The 24895-nt window shown below is 40.0% G+C and overlaps 2 protein-coding genes and 1 pseudogene across 6 annotated transcripts in view; 2 read left to right on the top strand and 1 right to left on the bottom strand.

The window, feature by feature from the left end:
- Positions 1-1536, top strand: part of NINL (ninein like) — a 175426-nt gene extending 173890 nt beyond the window's left edge. For all 4 annotated transcript variants that reach the window (XM_032592609.1, XM_032592610.1, XM_030310248.1 and 1 more), the window contains one exon: positions 554-1536. In XM_032592609.1, the coding sequence (XP_032448500.1) occupies positions 554-745 (192 nt within the window). In that variant the 3' untranslated portion in view covers positions 746-1536. The remainder of the gene's footprint in view (positions 1-553) is intronic.
- Positions 1537-13125: 11589 nt separating this feature from the next.
- LOC115511210 lies at positions 13126-21442 on the top strand (annotated as a pseudogene).
- A 1162-nt stretch (positions 21443-22604) lies between these two features.
- Positions 22605-24895, bottom strand: part of GINS1 (GINS complex subunit 1) — a 28290-nt gene continuing 25999 nt past the window's right edge. For both annotated transcript variants that reach the window (XM_030310245.1, XM_030310244.1), the window contains exon 7: positions 22605-23184. In XM_030310245.1, coding sequence (XP_030166105.1) covers positions 23116-23184 — 69 coding nt within the window. In that variant the 3' untranslated portion in view covers positions 22605-23115. The remainder of the gene's footprint in view (positions 23185-24895) is intronic.

Here is a 24895-nt window from a genome sequence, read left to right as displayed (position 1 = left end):
GAGACATGGTGGCCCTGCAGAGCACACTGGTAAGAACCAGAATGACATGTTTTATATTATGTTGAGTAGTCCTTTTTAAAGACTGGTGATTTTAGGGCAGCTGGATGGCTCAGTCAGTTAAGCATCCAACGTCAGCTCAGGTCATGATCTTGCAGTTCACGAGTTCAAGCCCTGCATCAGGCTCTGTGCTGATAGTTCAGAGCCTAGAGCCTGCTTCGGATCCTGTGTCTCCCTTTCCCTCTTCCCCTCCCCTGCTTGCACTCTGTCTCTCTCAAAAATGAATAAACGGTTAAAAAAAATTTAAGGCTGGTGATTTTGATCTTTTTTATATCTTCATTTCATGGTAAAATCAACTCTCATAAAGTTGACTTAAATTTCACCTTTCATGCCAGGTTTAATAAAAATTGTCATTATACCCAATGTTTGTGTATGAGATATGTAAAAACCCTGGAACTGTGTTCCAAACACACTTGAAAGAGTGGGAGGGGCAAGCTGTCATGCAACATTTCTGCACTAGAATGATAGTAAAGTATGGTTTTTCTCTCCTCCCTAGTTTGAAAAGAACACAAAATCTCATTTGCTGCTCAAGGATCTCTATGTGGAAAATGCTCACCTGACAAAGGCACTTCAGGTCACTGAAGAGAAACTACGAGATGCTGAGAAGAAAAACTGCATCCTGGAAGAAAAAGTTAGAGCTCTCAACAGACTCATCAGTAAGATTGCTTCAGCTTCCCTCTCTGTGTGAAGGTTGCTTGTTTTCCTGGAATTCATTTTGAAAGAATATCTTTTAAAATTAAGCCACCATGATGTCATAATATCCTAACGTTCATTGGTTGTGCACCCTTGGACATAGATTTCTGATTTCTTGTTCACCTTACACGCGTTTAAAAATGTCTACTGTGCCAGCTGCTCAGGAAATAGACATGCTGGAAAAGACTACATTTTTATTAGTAGTCCTGGGTAATTTCTCTGGTAAAATTCTCAGTTTTGCTACTCATTGGTGAAACAATTATGGGTAGCTTTCAGTGAAGTAAGACTAAAAGAAAAATGGTAAAATCAATCAATTTCAATGTTGTACTTTTGACCTTGGCTACAGAGAGTAAAATGAAAAATAAGGGCTCTGGACAGTTTCATCTTTTCACTGTTATTGCTTTGGGTTTAGATCATTAGCATTCTCAAGCTGTGTCTGTACAAACATTCTAGAAAGACTCCTTGCTGAGACTGTCAACCCTGCGATCAAAGACAATGGAGGGGAAGCCCCCTCTTCAGGGACTGCTCTACCACAGGAAGATGTTTGGAGAGCACTTATTTTAGGTCTGTGGTCTCAGGGATGATGGTATTGCGAATGCAATCTTTCCCTCATTGAAATGTCATCACACTGGAAATTGTATTATATGTAAAGAAAAAAGAAAAGTCTAGTTTTATATCCAAAATATACATAAGTTATGGTTATTTGGTTTATGAGAATAAACTGTACAATGAAGAATCACTGTATTTACAAAAACTCTTTTCTATTAAAATTGTTTTAACTTCTAAGTTTTTATTAAATATTTTAAATAGAAAAATAGTTTTATAAGAAACACTCCTGTGCCCATCAACTAGATGTATTAAAATCCTTCTGCTACATGTAGATAGAGGTGCAGCTCCTGTTCTGTTGCTGTCAACCTCCTTCTCCTTCCTGGAGTCAGCCACTACCCTCAAGCTGCTGTGCCCTGTCTCCTTCTGTCTGTCTTAAAGCACTATGGAAATACACAAAAGACTGGAATAGGGGTGCCTGCCTGGCTGGCTCAGTTGGCAGAGCATATGACTCTTGATCTGGGGATTGTGAGTTCAAGCTCCACATTGTGCATGAAGCCTACTTAAAAAGACCAGAACAGATGGAAAGATCAGTTCTTGGATAGGGAGACTCAACAACATAAAGTTGGTTCTTCTAAATTAACTGATTAATGTAATACAGCTCCAATAAAAACACAAGTGGGTGTTCCTTTCTCCAATCAACCCCTTGTCCAGAGTTGGACAGTTCTAAAGTTTACATGTACAGCTAGATAAGCAAATAAAATAATATGGAAAATTTTAAAAAGAAGAGCAATGAATGGGAACTAGTTCTACTAGTTGTTAAAATAGTTTCAATATAGTTTGAGTTACATGGTTGTATACATTTGTCAAAACTCATCAAAGGGCACAGTTCTTCATTCACTGTGGACTTCTGGCTGGGACTGGAGTAACAAGGAGATTGGATCTAGTAGACATGAACAACACTATCAAACAATTGACATTTATAGTCTCCAACAACAGCAGAAGTGCACCTAGAGTATTTACAAGGATAGACCATGTTGTGCACCTTGAAACAAGTCACAAAAAAATTAAAACAATTTAAGTCATACAAAGTACTTTCTCTGACCACAATGGAATTAAATTAGGAATGAAGACCGGAATGATATCTAGGAAATGCTAGAATATTTAGAAACAATAATACACTGTTAAATAATTCATGAACTATTCAGTTCATGGAAATCAGGAGAAATTAGAAAATATTTTGAACTGAAAGGAAATGAAAACACAACTTAGCAAATTTGAGGTGTGGAGCTAAAGCATTACTTAGTGGAAAATTCATAGTCTTAAATTCCTGTATTAAAAATGTCTCAAATCAATGACCTCCACTTCCACCTTAAATAACTAGAAAAAGAAGAACAAAGAAGCCCAAAGTGAGCAGAAGAAAGGAAATAATGAAGATCACAGAAGTCAAGGAATAGAAGAACAATGGTGGCAAACTACACACTATAGGTTAGCTTCATGGCCTGTTTTTGTAGTTTGAATGGCATAGTCACACCTATTCACTTATATACTGTCTATGCCTACTTTTGTGCTCAGTATCAGACACTGTGTGGCTGACCTGAGTGGAAATCAAGAGTTGGATGCTTAACTGACTGAGCCACCCAGGTGCCCCTATACACATATGTTTTGTACCTTGTGAATATATTGTTTCTTGTAAAATCACAAAATAGAATAATAAATTCAACCCATCCTAAATAATGTAAATTGTTTAAAGCAATACATCATCTGAAATCTGCATCTCCCTCTACATCCGGAAAAATTAATACATATCATTATAGATACCATTTTTTAAAAACTTGTATGACTAAGACAAAAAAGGGAAAGCAGATATATAATATTAGGAATGACCATATGTACAGAAAAGTAAAACATTTCAATATACTTCAAAATACAGGTTAAAATTGATTTGGAAAAATACAATTAACTAAAATTTACTCAAGAAGAAGTCAACACTTTGACCAAAAATTAAAGAAAATTTAAAAATTTATCAAAGGTCAACATTTCTCCCCCAAAGATTCATACCCAAATTGTTCTGTAAGTATTAAAGCTATTTTTAAGGTTACAATTCTGTTTTTAAAAGACAAAGGAGGGGCGCCTGGGTGGCACAGTCGGTTAAGCGTCCGACTTCAGCCAGGTCACGATCTCGTGGTCTGTGAGTTTGAGCCCCGAGTCTGGGCTGATGGCTCGGAGCCTGGAGCCTGTTTCCGATTCTGTGTCTCCCTCTCTCTCTGCCCCTCCCCCGTTCATGCTCTGTCTCTCTCTGTCCCAAAAATAAATAAAAACTTTGGAAAAAAAAAAAAAAAAAGACAAAGGAATGAGCATCAACTCATTTGAGACACCAGAACACTAACACCAAATCTGGCTGTGGTGGCCACCCTGTACTCCTGTCTTTGTGGGGTTCACAGTGCCTTCACTCATCTGGGCTGACTGGTGGGCTGTGATGGAAGTGGGACTCGTTCAGTACCAAGCCTAGCCTCTCAGAAAAATAGCAGCACCCACTTCCAATGTCTTAACTATGCATGCAGAACCCAAGTAAGATCTGTAGAATGCCCCAGCTGAGCCCCATCAACCCACAGAATCATGAGAGCTAATAAAATGTTGTGGCATAAAGACACCATATGTTGAGTGGCTTGTTTCATAGGGACAGATAATTAACACCACTGACAATGCACATATAGACACATGCACACGTACACATTCCCTTCGTCCAAAGCACTGTAAACCAACATTACTCACAGTTGGGAAATTCCCCAACAAATGAAGAGCAAATGAAATCTCTCAGTTAGCTGATAACCTGAGTAGTGAACACACCATGGCCAAGAAGAATGTAGCCCAGGGAATGCAAAGTAGTTCAACAAAAAAAATTCTACATTTCATTTTTTTAAGTAATCTATGTGCCCAATGTGGGGCTTGAACTCATGCCTCCAAGGTCAATAATCACATACTCTACCAACTGAGCCACCTAGTGCCAGAACAAAATTCTATTTATGTAATTCATAACACAAGTAAGAAACCATATGATCATTACTCAAGTTCCAAAACCATACTTAGAAAAATCATATATTAATTACCATTGTTTTATTTTTTAAATTTATTTTTACTTTTTAATTTACATCCAAGTTAGTTAGCATATAGTGCAATAATTTCAGGAGAAGAATCCAGTGATTCATCCCCTAAGTATAACATCCAGTGCTCATCCCACAAGTGTCTTCCTCAATGCCCATTGTGCATTTAGCCATCCCCCCACCCACAACCCCTCCAGCAATCCTCTGTTCTCTGTATTTAAGAATCTCTTATGTTTTGTCCCCCTCCCTGTTTTTATATTATTTTTGCTTCCCTTCCCTTATGTTCATCTGTTTTGTATCTTAAATTCCACATATGAGTAAGGTCATTTGATATTTGTCTTTCTCTGACTAATTTCACTTAGCATAATACCCTCTAGTTCCATCCACATTGTTGCAAAGGGCAAGATTTCTTTCTTTTTCATTGCCGAGTAATACTCCATTGTGTGTGTGTGTGTGTGTGTGTGTGTGTGTGTATATATATATATATATACTCCATATATATACATACATATATATATACTCCATATATATACATACATATATATATATGTATATATATATATATATATATATATATATATATATATACATGCACACACACACACCACATCTTTATCCATTTATCCATCGATGGGCATTTGGGTTCTTTCTATACTTTGACTATTGTCAATAGCACCGCAATAAACATTGGAGTGCATGTGTCCCTTAAACAGCACACAGTGCAATTATGGGTTGTAGGCTGGTTCTGTTTTTAATTTTTGAGGAACCTCCATGCTGTTTTCCAGAGTAGCTGCACCAGTTTGCATTCCCAACAGGAGTTTAAAGAGATCTTCTCTCTCCACATCCTCGCCAACATCTGTTGTTGCCTGAGTTGTTAATTTTAACCATTCTGACTGGTTTGAGGTGGTATCTCATTGTGGTTTTGATTTGAATTTCCCTGATGATGATGTTGAGCATTTTTTCATGTGTCTGTTGACCATCTGGATGTCTTCTTTGGAGAAGTGTCTATTCATGTCTTCTGCCCATTTCTTCACTGGATTATTTGTTTTTGGGGTGTTGAGTTTGGTAAGTCTTTATAGATTCTGGATACTAACCCTTTATCTTATATGTTGCAAATATCTTCTCCCATTCCATCGGTTGTCTTTTAGTTTTGCTGATTGTTTCCTTTGCTGTGCAGAAACTTTTATTTTGATGAAGTCCCAAAAATTCATTTTTGCTTTTGTTCCCTTGCCTCTGGAGACTTGTTGAGTAAGAAGTTGCTGCAGCCAAGGTCAAAGAGGTTTTTTGTCTGCTTTCTCCTCGAGGATTTTGATGGCTTCCTGTTTACATTTAGGTCTTTCATCCATTTTGAGGTTATTTTTGTGTATGATGTAAGAAAGTGGTCCATGTTCATTCTTCTACATTTCGCTGTCCAGTTTTTGCAAGACTATTTTCTGTCTGAAGAGACGGTCTTTATTCCATTGGATATTCTTTCCTCCTTTGTCAAAGATTAGTTTGCCATATGTTTGTGGGTCAATTTCTGGGTTCTCTATTCTGTTCCATTGATCTGAGTGTCTGTTTTTGTGCCAATACCATACTGTCTTAATGATTACAGCTTTGTAATACATCTTGAAGTCTGGGATAGTGATGCCTCCAGCTTTGGTTTTCTTTTTCAGGATTGCTTTGGCTATTTGGGGTCTTTTCTAATATACAAAGTTTAGGATTGTTTGTTCTAGCTCTATGAGAAATGCTGGTGTTATTTTGATAGGGATTGAATTAAATAGGTAGGTTGCTTTGGGTAGTATCAACATTTTAACAATATTTGTTCTTCCAATCCAGGAACATGGACTATTTTCCCCTTTTTTGGTGTGTGTCTTCTTCAATTCCGTAAGCTTTCTATAGTTTTCAGTGTATAGTTTTTCACCTCTTTGGTTAGATTTATTCCTAGGTATTTTATGGTTTTTGGTGCAGTTGTAAATGGGATCAATTCCTTGAATTCTCTTTCTGTTGCTTCATTATTATGTATAGTAATGCAACCGGTTTCTGTGCATTGATTTTATATCCTGCGACTTTGCTGAATTCATGGATCAGTTCTAGCAGTTTTTTGGTAGAATCTTTTGGATTTTTCATATAGAGTATCATGTCGTCTGCAAAGAGTGAAAGTTTGACTTCTCCTTTCCAATTTCGATGCCTCTTATTCCTTTGTGTTCTCTGATTCCTGAAGCTAAGACTTCCAATTCTATGTTGAAAAACAGTGGTGAGAGTGGACATTTCTGTCGTCTTCCTGACCTTAGGGGGAAAGCTCTCAGTTTTTCCCTGTTGAAGATGATATAAGCAGTATATGGCTTTTATGAATTTGAGGTATTATCCTTCTATCCCTACTTTCTTGAGGGTTTTTATCTAGAAAGGATGCTATATTTTGTCTAATGCTTTCTCTGCATCTATTAAGAGGATCACGTGGTTTTTGTCCTTTTATTATGATGTATTACATTGATTGATTTGCAGATATTGAACCAGCCTTGCATCCCAGGTATAAATCCCACTTGATTGTGATGAATATTTCTTTTAATCTATTGTTGGATCTGGTTGGCTAGTATCTTATTGAGAATATTTTGCATCCATGTTCATCAGGGAAATTGTCCTGTAGAACTCCTTTTTAGTGGGGTCTTTGTCTGGTTTTAGAATCAAGGTAATGCTGGCCTCGTAGAATGAGTTTGGAAGTTTTCCTTCCATTTCTATTTTTATGAACAGCTTAAAAAAAATAGGTGTTAACTCTTCTTTAAATGTTTGGTAGAATTCCCCTGGAAAGCCATCTGGCCCTGGACTCTTTTTTATTGGGAAATTTTTGATTACTAATTCCATTTTTTTACTGGTTATGGGCCTGTTCAAATTTTCTATTTCTTCCTGTTTCATTTTTGGTAGTTTATATATTTCTAGGAATTTGTCCATTTCTTCCAGATTGCCCAATTTGTTGGCATATAGTTGCTCATAATATTCTCTTATTATTGTTTTATTTCTGCTGTGTTGGTTGTGATCTCTCCTCTTTCATTCTTGATTTTATTTATTTGGGTTTTTTTCTTTTTCTTTTTGATCAATCTGGCTAGTGGTTTATCAGTTTTGTTAATTCTTTCAAAGCACCAGCTCCTGGCTTCATTGATCTGTTCTACTGTTTTTTGGGTTGTTTTTATTTTTGTTTTTGATAGCATTGATTTCTGCTCTAATCTTTATTATTTCCCGTCTTCTGCTCACTTTAGGTTTTATTTGCTGTTCTGTCAATGTCTGTAAGGTGTAAGGTTAGGTTGTGTATATGAGACCTTTCTTCCTTATTTAGGAAGGCCTAGATTGCTATATACTTCCCTCTTATGACCACCTTTGCTGAATTCCAGAGGTTTTGGGCTGTGGTGTTATTTTCATTGGCTTCCATATACTTTTTAACTTCCTCTTTAACTTCTTGGTTAACCATTCATTCTTGAGTAGGATGTTCGTTAGTCTCCAAGTATTTGTTGTCTTTCCACATTTTTTCTTGTGGTTGATTTCGAGTTTCATAGCGTTGTAGTCTGAAAATATGCACTGTGTGATCTCGATCTTTTTATACTTACTTAGGGCTGATTTGTGTCCCAGTATATGGTCTATTCTGGAGAACGTTCCATGTGCACTGGAGAAAAATGTATATTCTGCTGCTTTAGGATGAAATGTTCTGAATATATCTGTTAAGTCCATCTGGTCCAGTGTGTCATTCAAAGCCATCGTTTCCTTGTTGATTTTTTGCTTAGGTGATCTGTCCAGTGCTGTAGGTGGGGTATTGAAGTTCCCTACCATTATGGTATTATTATCAATGAGTTTCTTTGTGATTAATTGATTTATATATTTGGGTGCTTCCACGTTGAAGGCATAAATGTTTACAATTGTTAGATCTTCTTGGTGGATAGACTGCTTAATTATGACATAGTGCCCTTCTTCATCTCTTGTTAGAGTCTTTTAAAATCTAGATTGTCTGATATAAGTATGGCTACTCTGGCTTTCTTTTGGAAAGAAAGCATGATAGATGGTTCTCCATCCCCTTTCTTTACAATCTGAAAGTTGTCTTTAGGTCTAAAGTGGGTCTCTTGTAAACAGCATATAGATGGATCTTGTTTTCTTATCCATTCTGTTACCCTATATCTTTTGATTGGAGTGTTTAGTCCATTGACAGAATGAGTACTGGAAGATATGAACCTATTGCCATTCTGTTGCCTATAGAGCTAGAGTTTCTGATGGTGTTCTCTGGTCCTTTCTAGTCTTTGTTGCTTTTGATCTTTTTGTTTTGTTTTATCTTTTCTCCCCAAATTTCTTGCAGGGCTGGTTTAGTGGTTATGAACTCCTTTAGTTTTTATCTGGGAAACTCCTTATCACTCCTTTTGTTTTGAATGACAGTCTTGCTGAATAAAGAATTCTTGACTGCGTATTTTTCTGATTCAGCACATTGAATATATCCTGCCACTTTCTAGCAAGTTTCTGTGAATAGGTCTGCTGTGAACCTGTCTTCCCTTATAGGTTAAGGACTTTTTTTCCCTTGCTGCTTTCATGATTCTTTCCTTGTCTGTGTGTTTTGTGAATTTGACTATGATATGCCTTGGTGATGGTCAGTTTTTGCGGAATCTACTGGGTCTTCTCTGTGTTTCCTGGATTTTTATTTCTGCATCTTTCCCCAGGTTAGGAAATTTTTCTGCTATGATTTGCTCACACAAACCTTCTACCCCTTTTCCTCTCTCTTCATCTTCTGGGACTCCTATGATTTGGATGTTATTCCTTTTTAATGAGTCACTGAGTTCTCTAATTCTTATATCATGCTCTTTTGCCTTAGTTTCCCTCTTTTTTTTTCTGCTTCATTATTTATTGTCCATAAGTTTGTCTTTTATATGGCTGATTTGGTGCTCTGGTTCATCCATCCTTGCCTCTGTGGCATCCATTAATGATTGTGTCTCAGTTGTTGCATTTTTAATTTCATCCTGACTAGATTTTACTTCTTTTGTCTCTGCAGAAAGGGATTCTATGGTTTTTTCAGCCACATCTAATATTCTTGTTATTTTAAATTCTGGTTCAGACATCTTGTTTATATCTGTGTTAAGTTCCTGGCTGTCATTTCCTCCTGATCTTTCTTTTGGAGTGAATTCCTTTTTTTTTTTTTTTTTTTTGCCATTTTGCAGGAAGGAAAAGAATTAATAAAATAAATAATTAAATTTAAAAAATTAAAAACACAAAAAATCAAATAAAGGAAGCTAGATCCTAGGTGTGTTTTTGTCTGGTTTTTGAAAGAGGCTTGATAGGCTAGACAAGAAAGAATAAGAAAAGGAAAAGTTAAAAAAGAAAAAGTTTTAAAATATTTTTTAAATGTCTACAATAAAATGGAATAAGATGGAATGAAGAAAGTAAAATAGACTAAAAAATTTTACAAAAAATAATAAAAAAATATAGTAGAAAAAATTAAAAATCTTTTTTTATAAAAACAGAAAATAAAAATAATTTTTTCCTCTTTCTGTGTCCAAGAATAAGAAAAGAAAAAAAATGAATAGATGAACCATCGAACAGAATGAAAGACTTTCCCCTAGAAGTAAACTGTGAAGCACTTTATAAGTCTGTACACTAAGCAAGAAGAGAGACGTGTGGTCATTCTCTAGGGCTTGATTGATGCAGTTTGATGGGATTTTGTGTAATGGCACTGTTCTCCTGTAGGTGGTGCTGCTTAGCTTACTGTGGTGGATCAGTGTGGCCTGCGTATGCATGTATGCCATGTGCGGGAGAGGTGAAAATGGCATCATCCAGCCTCCCAGTCTCTAGCATCAGAACTCTGTGCTCTCGCCAATTGGCAATTAAGCACCCCTTCTTTGTCTTCAGCTTCTTTCTACTCCCTCCTTCTACGCTGTCGGTGACCAAGCCATCAGCCTGCCAAATGTCACTTCCCTCCTGTTAGGGTCAGGTGTAAGGCAGGGTAAAGATAGGAGTCAGAGGCTAAAAAATTTTAGCAAAGGCTTTATTTGGGAACTAAGGTCTTGGGTGAGGTTCCGTGACTCAGGGAGAGAGAGAGAGAGGTCAGGGAAGTTGCACCCAGGTGTGGTGGGGTGGGGTTTTTAAGCTGCAGCAGTTCCGGGTTTAGGTCCAGGTGGGCCTTTTTCGTGTCAGGTCGTGCTGTGTCTCGGTGATTGGTTGACCTTCAATTCATTCTGGCACGCTACTAGGGGCTTTTCATTGGTTTGCACTGGCAAGATGGCCGTCCCCTCTACTGTGGTTCCAAGGACATCCTAACACCTCCCGAATTTCATCTCACGTGGGGCTGTGTTTCCAAACCCCTTACTTCTCAGCACCCTGCAGCTTGAACCCACTCTGGCCCCCTGGGGGAGGGCCTTGAGCAATGGCCAGATGCTGGCCTGTTCTCTGAGCATGCTCATGCAACCGCGCCTCTGCAGAGGCCCTGAGACTGCGGCCAGGTGCTAGCCAGCCCCAGAGAATTTTTGTGTAATTGTGTAGCAGCAGTTTACGGACTATGGTAAATCACAACACACATCTGGCACCAGGCTTCATGGCACCCTAGCGTTGTGGTAGGGTCCCCTCCCTAAGGAGAGGGGAGAAAAAGGAGAGAAAACTTCAAGGTAACCTGGCTATGTGCCTCCGTGACATCCCTCTTGACTTTGTAAACGGAGACTAATCAGACTGCATGTTTATCTGTGTTACCGTATATGTGAGACAAATAAATAGAAAATGTATAAAAAACCATGCCATGTGAGGTTCAGTGCTCAGTTCTTTGGGTACAAAACCAACTGAGCGGTGCTGGCACGAATAAAGTTGCTTCCTGGAAATCAAAAAGCCTCAGTGTCACGACTCTGTGGGAGAATCCTGCTACGGCATCTTAGTTTCAACACCAGCAAACATGGCTGTAATCTGGGGTCCGCTGGGCCCTTTGCTTGTGGGGAGGCCACACAGCCTCTACCAAATGTCCTCTCTGCAGGGGAACTACTTCCCCTCCGTGTGGCCCTAGGACCCTTCGGACCTCACTGCTCCTGGAGATTTGCCCTTCCCATCAGAGCACCACCAGGTATCCAGGTATCGAGCTGCAGAGCTCTGTATAAACCCTCTCCTTTCTCCTTTTCCTTTTCTTCAGTTCCTTGCAGGTGTTCCCACTCTTTCTCCTAGTCGCCAGCTGCTTTTGCGGGGAGTGCTTTTCCTGTACTCTTCCCTGTCTCTGCCCTCGGCAAAAACAGCTCCCCACCCTCTGTGGCTTCTCTCTCCCCCAGTTCATCTCTCTGTGCCGTGTACTTGCCGAGTTCTGTGGCTCAAGTTATGCAGATTGTTGCATTAGTCCTCAGATCAATTTCTCTAGGTGTGCAAAATGGTTTGGTGCTGATCTAGCTGCATTTCAGGGATGAAAGACGCAGAGAATTTCCATGCTGCTCTGCCATCTTCCCCACTGTTTTTTTATTTAAAACAATTTTTTTAATGTTTTTTTATTTTTAAGAGAGAGAGCATGAGTGGGGGAGGAGCAAAGAGAGAGAGAGAAAGAGAGACACAGGATCCAAAGCAGGCTCCAAGCTCCCAAGCTGTCAGCACAGAGCCCAATGTGGGGCTCGAACTCACAAACCATGAGATCATGACCTGAGCTGAAATCGGCACTCAACCGACTGAGCCACCCAGGCGCCCCAACCATTGTTTTATTTTTAATTACAACATTGAATTTATTTTGAGACTTCAAGTTGCACTGAGAGGCCACAGGTTTTGGTATTTTTCCTCAAGTATGGAATAGAAAAGTTGAGAAAGAAGACTGGCATCCAACCAAGTCAGGAAAAAGATAAGCTGCCACTTGTTGCTAGCAGTGGTCATTTTTCTGGAAGTTCTGGACAATATCAATATGAAAAAATGAGTTTATATAAATACTAGGATGTGGCCAAGTCATCATAATTTGCAGCTTTTTACATGTTTCAGCTGCAGCCAGTTAGGAAATATAATAGAAAAAAGACTCCACTCACATTAGGACTAAATTGACAATAACTAGGAAACCATTTAGAAAGAAATGGGATTGGACTTTGTGTGAGATGAGTTAGCAGTGAGCACATTGGTGGCAGTGTCTGCTAGGGAAGGGGGAACAGACTTTCATTTCCTACATTGTTTAAAATTATTTTCCCTAGCTGCATGTATATTACCTGCATAAGAAAATACATGTTTATGGGAATGCAAGCTGGTGCAGCCACTCTGGAAAACAGTACAGAGGTTCCTCAAAAAACTAAAAATAGAACTACCCTATGACCCAGCAATTGCACTACTAGGTATTTATCCAAGGGATATAGGTGTGCTGTTTCCAAGCAACACATGCACCCCCATGTTTATAGCAGCACTATGAACAATAGCCAAAGTATGGAAAGAGCCCAAATGTCCATAGATGGATGAATGGATAAAGAAGATGTGGCATATATATATACATATATATATATATATATACAACGGAGTATTACTCGGCAATCAAAAAGAATGAAATCTTACCATTTGCAACTATGTGGATGGAACTGGAGGGTATTATGCTAAGTGAAATTAGTCAGAGAAAGACAAATATCATATGACTTCACTCATATGAGGACTTTAAGAGAAAACAGATGAACATAAGGGAAGGGAAACAAAACTAATATAAAAACAGGGAGGGGGACAAAACAGAAGAGTCTCATGAATATGGAGAACAAACAGAGGGTTACTGGAGGGGGTGTGGGAGGGGGAAATGGGCTAAATGGGTAAGGGTACTAAGGAATATACTGAAATCATTGGTGCACTATATGCTAACTAATTTGGATGTAAATTTAAAAAAAAGATTTAATTATTTAAAAAAAAATGTTTAAAAATCTAACCACAATTCTAAATAGAAAGGTAGTCAATATAAATCAATAAAGCCCCCAAATTCCAAATTTCCAACTAGTATACATTCATTTCAAGTAAATAATATACTTGTTATTTTATTTGGGAAATTAAATACAAAAATACATCATATAGTTTAAGTTCGGGAATACTGCTGGGCTGGCAACACAGCAATGTGCTCCACAGCCATGCATCCTCACAGCAGACCCGTGTGGACTGCAGGGCTCACCTGGCTGCATGCTTCCATGTGCTCTGGGAGTAGAATACAAGGGAGTGGCTACAGACCCACAGTTAAAATGGCAACATCATCCACCCCACTCACTAGGGAATTTTTCCTTATTGTTTATCCATAGAGATTTAGGTGAAAATCTGATCCGGCTACAAAAATTATGGGTTGAAATTCTTTTGATAATGAAAATAATCTGCAAAGGACAGCCTATGGACCTAAGTAGGTCTACTATGAAAATATACAAATTCACATCCCAAGTAAAGTCTTTCTATAACTTGGTTTCTTGAATATAATTTTGGACAGAAACATTTCCCATGTAAAAATGAAACTGCACATACAGCATATGCCAGGTGCTGGGGTTATCTGGACTTTCAAATTTGAATGCCTCTTTCAGATTACTGGGCTGCTCGTGCAGGGGCTGGGTGGAGAAAGGCCACAGACTACCAGATAGGAGCACTCTGTGCCTCTCCAGCCACTACTGTTCACATTTCATCAAAAAACGGTGCCCTCCGCTTCATGTGACTTTTTAGTCAGTGTGAATCTGGGTATGGGGGAACTTGCACAAAGTTCCTCTTCTAGCTCCAGTTTCTATTTCCCTCTTCCAAGTGGTGATACTGGTAGCCACCTCACAAATTCACAAGCAGACAAGAGCCAGACCAGGCATTGCTATTGGAAATGGGCAAAATCCACTGTGTCCTTCCTTTCTGTCTTCCCAAATAGCCAGATGATACATATTATTGTCATTAAATATTACATATACTGAGAATTTTGATTTTTTTTTCAACATTTTTCTTTATTTTTGGGACAGAGAGAGACAGAGCATGAATGGGGGAGGGGCAGAGAGAGAGGGAGACACAGAATCGGAAACAGGCTCCAGGCTCCGAGCCATCAGCCCAGAGCCTGACGCGGGGCTTGAACTCACGGACCGCGAGATCGTGACCTGGCTGAAGTCGGACGCTTAACCGACTGCGCCACCCAGGCGCCCCTATACTGAGAATTTTGATAGACCATCAGCTCCACCTGCCCAGGTTGATTTGGAAACATCCCAGAAATCCAGCTTGGGGCCTACACAATGCACATCACCACAAACAACATAAGATGCAGAGACCTACCTTCTCCCTATACAGCAAGAGATTATTTAAAAGAAATTCAGGAGCACCAGGGTGGCTCGGTTAAGTGTCTGACTGCAGCTCAGGTCATGATCTCGCGGTCCATGAGTTTGAGCCCCACATCAAGCTCTGTTGTCAGCTCAGAGCCTGGAGCCTGCTTCAGATTCTGTGTCTCCCTCTCTCTGCCCCTCCCCTGCTCACACCCTCTCTCTCTCTCAAAAATAAACATTAAAAAAAATAGAAATTAAAATGGCGGTGGGGTGGCTGGGGGCAGGGCAGGGGCAAGTGTGACTTTTCGGCCTCCTTGTCCTCCAGGGGCCCCCTGGACTTCATGCAGGTACCAGCACCATAAAGATGTAGACTTCAGAGCAGGTCTTTGACTACCCATGGGAAACTGTTAAAACAGCTGCAGTGCAGAAATAACTCAAAACCTATGAACCCAAGCATGGTTGCAACTGATGTACTGGACAGACAGATCCCCCTGGAAAGCTGCACAGCCGTAGACTTCTCAGTACAGAGGGGACTGCCTTCCATTGTGAAATCTCTTATTGGTGCAGCAAGAACTAAAACATGTGCAGAGGAGATCCTGGGAAGATGGCGGTGTAGGAGGATTCTGGGCTCACCGCGCGTCCTGATCACTTCGATTCCACCTACATCTGCCTAAATAACCCAGAAAACCGCCAGAAGACTAGCAGAACGGAGTCTCCGGAGCCAAGTGCAGACGAGAGGCCCAGGAAAGAGGGTAGGAGGAGCAGCGAGGCGGTGCGCGCTCCACGGACTGGTGGGAGGGAGCCGGGGAGGGGGAGGGGCGGCCCGCCTGCCAAGCAGAGCCCCCGAGTCTGGCTTGCAAAAGCGGAGGGGCCGGAGTGTGTTCTGACAGCAAGTGGGACTTGACATCTGGAAGGTTATAAGCTAACAGCTCTGCTCGGAGAACGGGAGGGCTGGAGGACAACGGGAAGGAGAGTTGAGCCCCGGATGACAGAGCTCAGCTTGGTGGGAAAAAAAGGCGCTCGCCAGCTCCATCTCCCTCGACCATCCCCCGGCCAAAATCCCGAAGGGAACCAGTTCCTGCCAGGGAACTTGCTTGCACCGCACAAACACCAAACGCTGTGCTTCTACAGATCCATCCCTCCGGCAGGTCTGACTCCCTCCCGGTGCTGCAGGGCCCCTCCCGAAGCGGATCTCCGAAGGAAAAGCGAGCTGAACCTACCCCTCCCGCCCCTGTGCACCTTGCCGATCCACCCCAGCTAATATGCCAGATCCCCAGCACCACAAGCCTGGCAGTGTGCAAGTAGCCCAGATGGGCCACGCCACCGCACAGTGAATCCCACCCCTAGGAGAGGGGAAGAGAAGGCACACACCAGTCTGACTGTGGCCCCAGTGGTGGGCTGGGGGCAGACATCAGGTCTGACTGCGGTCCCACCCACCAATGCACGTTATTCAAGACAGCACAGGGGAAGTGCCCCGCAGCCCCGCACCACTCCAGGGACTATCCAAAATGACGAAACGAAAGAATTCCCCTCAGAAAAACGTCCAGGAAATAACAACAGCTAATGAACTGATCAAAAATGATTTAAACAATATAACAGAAAGTGAATTAGGATAATAGTCATAAAATTAATCGCTGGGCTTGAAAACAGTATAAAGGACAGCAGAGAATCTCTTGCTACAGAGATCAAGGGACTAAGGAACAGCCAGGAGGAGCTAAAAAATGCTATCAATGAGCTGCAAAATAAAATGGAGACAACTACGGCTCGGACTGAAGAGGCAGGGGAGAGAATAGGTGAACTAGAAGATACAATTATGGAAAAAGAAGAAGCTGAGAAAAAGAGATAAAAAAGAATCCAGGAGTATGAGGGGAAAATTAGAGAACTAAGTGATGCACTAAAGAGAAATAATATACGCATAATTGGTATTCCAGAGGAGGAAGAGAGAGGGAAAGGTGCTGAAGGTGTACTTGAAGACATAATAGCTAAGAACTTCCCTGAACGGGGGAAGGAAAAAGGCATTGAAATCCAAGAGGCACAGAGAACTCCCTTCAGACGTAACTTGAATCAATCTTCTGCACGACATATCATAGTGGAACTGGCAAAATACAAGGATAAAGAGAGAATTCTGAAAGCAGCTAGAGATAAACGTGCTCTAACATATAAAGGGAGACCTATAAGACTCGTGACTGATCTCTCTTCTGAAACTTGGCAGGCCAGAAAGGAAAGGCAGGAGATCTTCAATATGATGAACAGAAAAAATATGCAGCTAAGAATCCTTTCTCCAGCAAGTCTGTCATTTAGAATAGAAGGAGAGATAAAGGTCTTCCCAAACAAACACTGAAGGAATTCATCACCACTAAACCAGCCCTACAAGAGATCCTAAGGGGGATCCTGTGAGACAAAGTACCAGAGACATCGCTACAAGCATGAAACCTATGGACATCACAATGACTCTAAACCCATATCTTTCTATAATAACACCGAATGTAAATGGACTAAATGCGCCAACCAAAAGACATAGGGTATCAGAATGGATAAAAAAAACAAGACCCATCTATTTGCTGTCTACAAGAGACTCATTTTAGACCTGAGGACACCTTCAGATTGAGAGTGAGGGGATGGAGAACTACTTATCATGCCACTGGAAGTCAAAAGAAACCTGGAGTAGCCATACTTACATCAGACAAACTAGACTTTAAATTAAAGCCTGTAACAAGAGATGAAGAAGGGCATTATATAATAATCACAGGGTCTATCCATCAGGAAGAGCTAACAATTATAAATGTCTATGCGCCGAATACAGGAGCCCCCAAATATATAAAACAATTACAAACATAAGCAACCTTATTGATAAGAATGTGGTAATTGCAGGGGACTTTAACACTCCACTTACAGAAATGGATAGATCATCTAGACACACAGTCAATAAAGAAACAAGGGCCCTGAATGATACATTGGATCAGATGGACTTGACAGATGTATTTAGAACTCTGCATCCCAAAGCAACAGAATATACTTTCTTCTCGAGTGCACATGGAACATTCTCCAAGATAGATCACATACTGGGTCACAAAACCACCCTTCATAAGTATACAAGAATTGAGATCACACCATGCATACTTTCAGACCACAATGCTATGAAGCTTGAAATCAACCACAGGAAAAGTCTGGAAAACCTCCAAAAGCATGGAGGTTAAAGAACACCCTACTAACGAATGAATGGGTCAACCAGGCAATTAGAGAAGAAATTAAAAAATATATGGAAACAAATGAAAAGGAAAATACAACAATCTAAACGCTTTGGGATGCAGCGAAGGCAGTCCTGAGAGGAAAATACATTGCAATCCAGGCCTATCTCAAGAAACAAGAAAAATCCCCAATACAAAATCTAACAGCACACCTCAAGGAAATAGAAGCAGAACAGCAAAGACAGCCTAAACCCAGCAGAAGAAGAGAAATAATAAAGATCAGAGCAGAAATAAGCAATATAGAATCTAAAAAACTGTAGAGCAGATCAATGAAACCAAGAGTTGGTTTTTTGAAAAAATAAAATTGAGAAACCTCTTGCCAGGATTCTCAAAAAGAAAAGGGAGATGACTCAAATAGATAAAATCATGAATGAAAATGGAATTATTACAACCAATCCCTCAGAGATACAAACAATTATCAGGGAATACTATGAAAAATTATATGCCAACAGACTGGACAACCTGGAAGAAATGGACAAATTCCTGAACACCCACACGCTTCCAAAACTCAATCAGGAGGAAATAGAAACCTTGAACAGACCCATAACCAGCGAAGAAATTGAATCAGTCATCAAAAATCTCCCAACAAATAAGAGTCCAGGACCAGATGGCTTCCCAGGGGAGGTCTACCAGATGTTTAAAGCAGAAATAATACCTATCCTTCTCAAGCTATTCCAAAAAATAGAAAGGGAAGGAAAACTTCCAGACTCGTTCTATGAAGCAAGTATTACTTACTTCCTAAACCAGACAGAGACCCAGTAAAAAAGAGAACTACAGGCCAATATCCCTGATGAACATGGATGCAAAATTCTCAATCAGATACTAGCAAATCGAATTCAACAGCATATAAAAAGAATTATTCACCATGATCAAATGGGATTCATTCCTGGGCTGCAGGGCTGGTTCAACATTCGCAAATCAATCAACGTGATACATCACATTAATAAAAGAAAAGATAAGAGCCATGTGATCCTGTCAATTGATGCAGAAAAGGCCTTTGACAAAATTCAGCACCCTTTCTTAATAAAAACCCTTGAGAAAGTCGGGATAGAAGGAACATACTTAAAGATCATAAAAGCCATTTATGAGAAGCCCACAACTAACATCATCCTCAGTGGGGAAAACTGAGAGCTTTTCCCCTGAGATCAGGAACACGACAGGGATGTCCACTCTCACCGCTGTTGTTTAACATAGTGTTGGAAGTTCTAGCATCAGCAATCAGACAACAAAAGGAAATCAAAGGCATCAAAATTGGCAAAGATGAAGTTAAGCTTTCACTTTTTGCAGATGACATGATATTATACATGGAAAACCCGATAGATTCCACCAAAAGTCTGCTAGAACTGATACATGAATTTAGCAAAGTTGCAGGATACAAAATCAATGTACAGAAATCTGTTGCATTCTTATACACTAATAATGAAGCAACAGAAAGACTAATAAAGAAACTGATCCCATTCACAATTGCACCAAGAAGCATAAAATACCTAGGAATAAATCTAACCAAAGATGTAAAAGATCCGTATGCTGAAAACTATAGAAAGCTTATGAAGGAAATTGAAGAAGATATAAAGAAATGGAAAAACATTCCGTGCTCAAGGACTGGAAGAATATTGTCAAAATGTCAATACTACCCAAAGCTATCTACACATTCAATGCAGTCCCAATCAAAATTGCACCAGCATTCTTCTCGAAACTAGAACAAGCAATCCTAAATTCATATGGAACCACAAAAGGCCCCGAATAGCCAAAGTAATTTTGAAGAAGAAGACCAAAGCAGGAGGCATCACAATCCCAGACTTTAGCCTCTACTACAAAGCTGTAATCATCAAGACAGCATGGTATTGGCACAAAAACAGACACACAGACCAAAGGAATAGAATAGAAACCCCAGAACTAGACCCACACAAGTATGGCCAACTCATCTTTGACAAAGCAGGAAAGAATATCCAATGGAAAAAAGATAGTCTCTTTAACAAATGGTGCTGGGAGAACTGGACAGCAACATGCAGAAGATTGAAACTAGACCACTTTCTCACACCATTCACAAAAATAAACTCAAAATGGATAAAGGACCTGAATGTGAGACAGGAAACCATCAAAATCCTAGAGGAGAAAGCAGGAAAAGACCTCTGTGACCTCAGCCGTAGCAATTTCTTACTTGACCCATACCCAAAGGCAAGGGAATTAAAAGCAAAGATGAACTACTGCGACCTATGAAGATAAAAAGCTTCTGCACAGCAAAGGAAACAATCAACAAAACTAAAAGGCAACCCACAGAATGGGAAAAGATATTTGCAAATGACATATAGGACAAAGGGCTAGTATCCAAAATCTATAAAGAGCTCACCAAACTCCACACCCGAAAAACAAATAACCCAGTGAAGAAATGGGCAGAAAACATGAATAGACACTTCTCTAAAGAAGACATCCAGATGGCCAACAGGCACATGAATAGATGCTCAACGTGGCTCCTCATCAGGGAAATACAAATCAAAACCACACTCAGATATCACCTCACGCCAGTCAGAGTGGCCAAAATGAAAAAATCAGGAGACTATAAATGCTGGAGAGGAGGTGGAGAAATGGGAACCCTCTTGCACTGTTGGTGGGAATGCAAATTGGTGCAGCCACTCTGGAAAACAGTGTGGAGGTTCCTCAGAAAATTAAAAATAGACCTACCCTATGACCCAGCAATAGCACTGCTAGGAATTTACCCAGGGATACAGGAGTACTGATGCATAGGGGCTCTTCTACCGCAATGTTTATAGCAGCACTCTCAACAATAGCCAAATTATGGAAAGAGCCTATATGTCCATCAACTGATGAATGGATAAAGACATTGTGGTTTATATACACAATGGAGTACTATGTGGCAATGAGAAAGAATGAAATATGGCCCTTTGTAGCAACATGGATGGAACTGGAGAGTGTTATGCTAAGTGAAATAAACCATACAGAGAAAGACAGATACCATATGGTTTCACTCTTATGTGGATCCTGAGAAACTTAACAGAAACCCATGGGGGAGGGGAAGGAAAAAAAAAAAAAAAGAGGTTAGAGGAGGTTAGAGTGGAAGAGAGCCAAAGCATAAGAGACTCTTAAAAACTGAGAACAAACTGAGGGTTGATGGGGGGTGGGAGGGAGGGGAGGGTGGGTGATGGATATTGAGGAGGGCACCTGTTGGGATGAGCACTGGGTGTTGTATGGAAACCAATTTGACAATAAACTTCATATATTGGAATAAAAATAACATGCGCAAGAACATGCGCAAGAACATTCTGTGGTGGATCCTACAGAGAAAACAAAGGGATTTTAATCTATTAATGTTTTATTTACAAATATGGCTTCAGTAGGTGAGACTTCTATACAAACCACATCCTCAGGACCCAGATAAAACTGTTTTGACTGAAGAAGCCACAGTCACCATGAAAGGAATCAGTCTCAGCAGTTACCTTGAACGACTGATGACAAGTGTGGGATCTTCAAATGCTAATAAGGGCCAAGAAGCAATGGAATGGGAATACATAAATTCAATGCTGAGATTGAAGAATTGGCAGGTTTGGCGAGAGGGAGAATAGGGACACCAATGGTGGCAGCATTTGTAGGGAAATGACAAGGAAAGTTGGTATGTGACACCTGCTCCCCCAGGTCTCTGCAAGCTGGAATATATTCGTTATTTAAAAAATAAAACTATATTTTAGGCAGAGTTTTTTTTAATAAGTTGAAGAAAAGCTATATGAATTTTGATCAAAACAAAGAGGTGCAGGGTTTCTAAACCAAGGGATCATCTGAAAGTAGTATTGTTTGAAATGACCATCTAATTTTGAGGATTCCAGTATTCATGTAAAAATTTAACACATTTTGAAAAGGACTTAAAAATCATATTGGCATTATTAAATCTCCTTTAGAATTTGCAAGCTTTTCATGCACTGGAACTCTGGCTTTAGACCAACCCCAGAACAAAGCAGAGCCACCTAAATACATATAATTACCCGACTGTGGTAAATACACGTCATGTGCTTGCATGAGGAAATGCTCTTGATTATTTTCATTTCATTCATTCACTCATCCATTCATTCATTCATAATGTTCATTTATTTTTGAGAGAGAGAGAGAACGTGAGCAGAGAATGGGGAGAGAGATTGGGAGACAGTATCCAAAGCAGGCTCTACACTGACAGCAGAGAGCTCAATGTGGGGCTCAAACTCACGAACATGAGACCATAAGGTCATGAGATCATGACCTGAGCCGAAGTCAGACACTTATTTTTTTTAAGTTTTATTTTTATTTAAATAATCTCTTCACCCAACATGGGGCTCAAACTCATGACACCTGAAATCAAGAGTTGCATGCTCTTCCAACTGAGCTAGTCAGGTGCTCCTGAAGGAATGCTCTTTAAAAGGAGAAGTTGGGGCGCCTGGGTGGCTCAGTCGGTTAAGTGTCCGACTTCAGCTCAGGTCATGATCTCACAGTCTGTGAGTTTGAGCCCCGTGTCGGGCTCTGTGCTGACAGCTCAGAGCCTGGAGCCTGCTGTGGATTCTGTGACTCCCTCTCTCTCTGCCCCTCCCCTGCTCATTCTCTGTCTCAAAAATAAATAAAAAACATAAAAAAATAAATAAAAAATAAAAAAAATAAAAGGAGAAGTTGCATAGTTTTAAAAGACATATTAATTTGTATAAAATAACTTGCTCTGCTATAGACCACCATTAAAAACCAGAGTGTTTTCTTTTGGTACTTAAATGACATTTTTGGAGTAAAAATTATCACTAGAGTAATACATGACTCCAACAACAACAAAAAAGGATTTTATTGTATTAAAGAGAATACTGTATTAATTTGCCAAAGTTTTGTAACTTAGGAGAGGTATTACTACCTTCCTTGGATTTGTACTTTATGTTTTATGACTTAGTATACTATACCGTGGGCAACATCAGAGATGTTCATTAATGAAAATAATCATTACTATTGGGGGAAAAACTAAGAAATTCAAATACTTTCATTACTTTTGCATTACATTTCATTTTCATTACTTTCATTAAAAAATTGTTAAAAAACACACTTTAATAACTACAGGAATGTTAGGATTATAGATACAGCTTATTACAAAGAGGAAGAAGAATCCGGTACAAAAGGATACTCCTCAGCCAGATATTCCTGTTTATCTTCAAGAATGTCTGTAACTTTTAAAACCAAACAGGGGAAGGTGGAGAAGGACATGTAGAACTTTCCGTGGCTTGGCTCTTCCTCACACCATGGGGAAAAGCCTGGCAGCACCTCAGCCCAACGTCAGGACAGCACATGCTCCAGAATGCCCTGTCTGACCAGCTGCTCACACTTCCACCTAGGTAAGAAGTGCTGAGAGGAATCGGGGTGTGGGGGCGGGGGGGGGGGGGGAGAGGAGAGAAAAGAAACGATTGGAAAAGAATTTAAAATTACATTCTGCATCATTAAAAAGCAGAAATTTGATTACATATTTTTCAAACAGCTAAGTAGTTAAAAGCTAAACAAGTATATTTGCTACTTTAATCAACTGAAAATTGATGCCACTTAGAACCACACTGAATTCTGATTTTTATAAACAAATTCATAGTTTGCTTAAGTTCAATTTAACTGAAGAATTCTGCATTCCAGTATGAATTTTGCTTAGTGTCTGCATTTTGGGATTTATGCACAGAAAATCCAGGGGTGAGATTCTGTGGCAGTGGATTACAAATGTGACAGCAGTTCGTTAATAAGACCAGGGAAAGGAGCATCTTCCCCATTAAGCTTTCTCTAGTATTGAGTCAGAACATTTATTCTTCTAGTAACAATAGTGGCAACTTTCCTCCTATATTGTACAAGGATTAAAAGTATCTGTAACCTACAACATGGGTGCTGTTCACACACTGCTTGTGACACTGGTATCCAGCTAATGCTTGCCCTCTGTGTCCTCCTAAGAAACCACTCTCCTTCTGAGGCAGAAAGGAGCCTTCCTGTCTGACTCCCTCAAAGCACAGAGACTTAAAACGAAATGTTTACTGAAGTCTGGGCTGAGGAGGTGCAAGAAGCAAGGCAGGAAAACTTTCCAAGCTCCAAAGCTTTGGCAGGTGACCAAAGAAACCTCAAAGAAAAGACAGACATACTTGGGTAAAAACTACAAATGCTACGTCAGAAAAGTATGAGCAAATACTCTTAGAAAGTAACTGCAAGGGCACCTGGGTGTCTGACTCTGGATTTCAGCTCAGGTCATGATCTCACAGTTTACGGGATCAAGCCCCACTCTGAACTGACAGCATGAGCCTGCTTGGGATCCTCTCTCTCTGCCCCTCCACTGCTCACAAGCATGTATGTGTGCCCTCTCTCTCAAAATAAAGAAATAAAAAAGTAACTGCAGCAGGAGAAACTGTCAAAATTATTCCAGGATGCGCAATGTAGCTCAGTGGTCCTGTGCACCTCACCAGTTCACAGGCCCATTCATTATGAGGCCTGTGACTAAACAAATCCCTCCTGACCAGCCAGGAAGACTCATGGGCTAAAGACACACTGCTGTCTAAACTGTTAAATGAGGTTTTAAAATGCCTTGAGAACATAAAATGTAAAAAAAAGGGGGGGGAAAATTGAGTTGTTTAAGTTATTCTAATGCCTACTTAAAAGGGGGAGGAGGTTCTGATTTCTGAACAAACAGAAAATGCTTGCCATATACACAAGTATAAAGAAATGTATGCTGGGGCGCCTGAATGGCTCAGTCAGTTGAGTGTCTGACTTGATTCCGACTCAGGTCATGATCCCAGGGTGGTGAGATCTAGCCCAGAGTTGGGCTCTGTGCTGAGTGTGGAGCCTGTTTAATATTCTCTCTCATTCTCCCTCTCCTCCTTTCCCGAGTGCACTCTCTGTCCAAAAAAAAAAAAAAAAAAGTATGGCAAAAAAATGTTTCCCCTATTAATAAATGATCTACACCAGGTTCTACAGAAAACTGTAGAAAACTGGTTTTAGATGTGGTCAGACATTTTAAAAATCCCTTTAATATCAATTATACTAGATAAATACATAGTAGGTAAAAAAACATATACAACTGTTTTCCATTTTT

Source organism: Lynx canadensis, chromosome A3 (genome assembly GCF_007474595.2).
Source record: "Lynx canadensis isolate LIC74 chromosome A3, mLynCan4.pri.v2, whole genome shotgun sequence".
Lineage (NCBI taxonomy): Eukaryota > Metazoa > Chordata > Mammalia > Carnivora > Felidae > Lynx > Lynx canadensis.
This window is presented reverse-complemented; position numbering and strand designations above follow the sequence as displayed.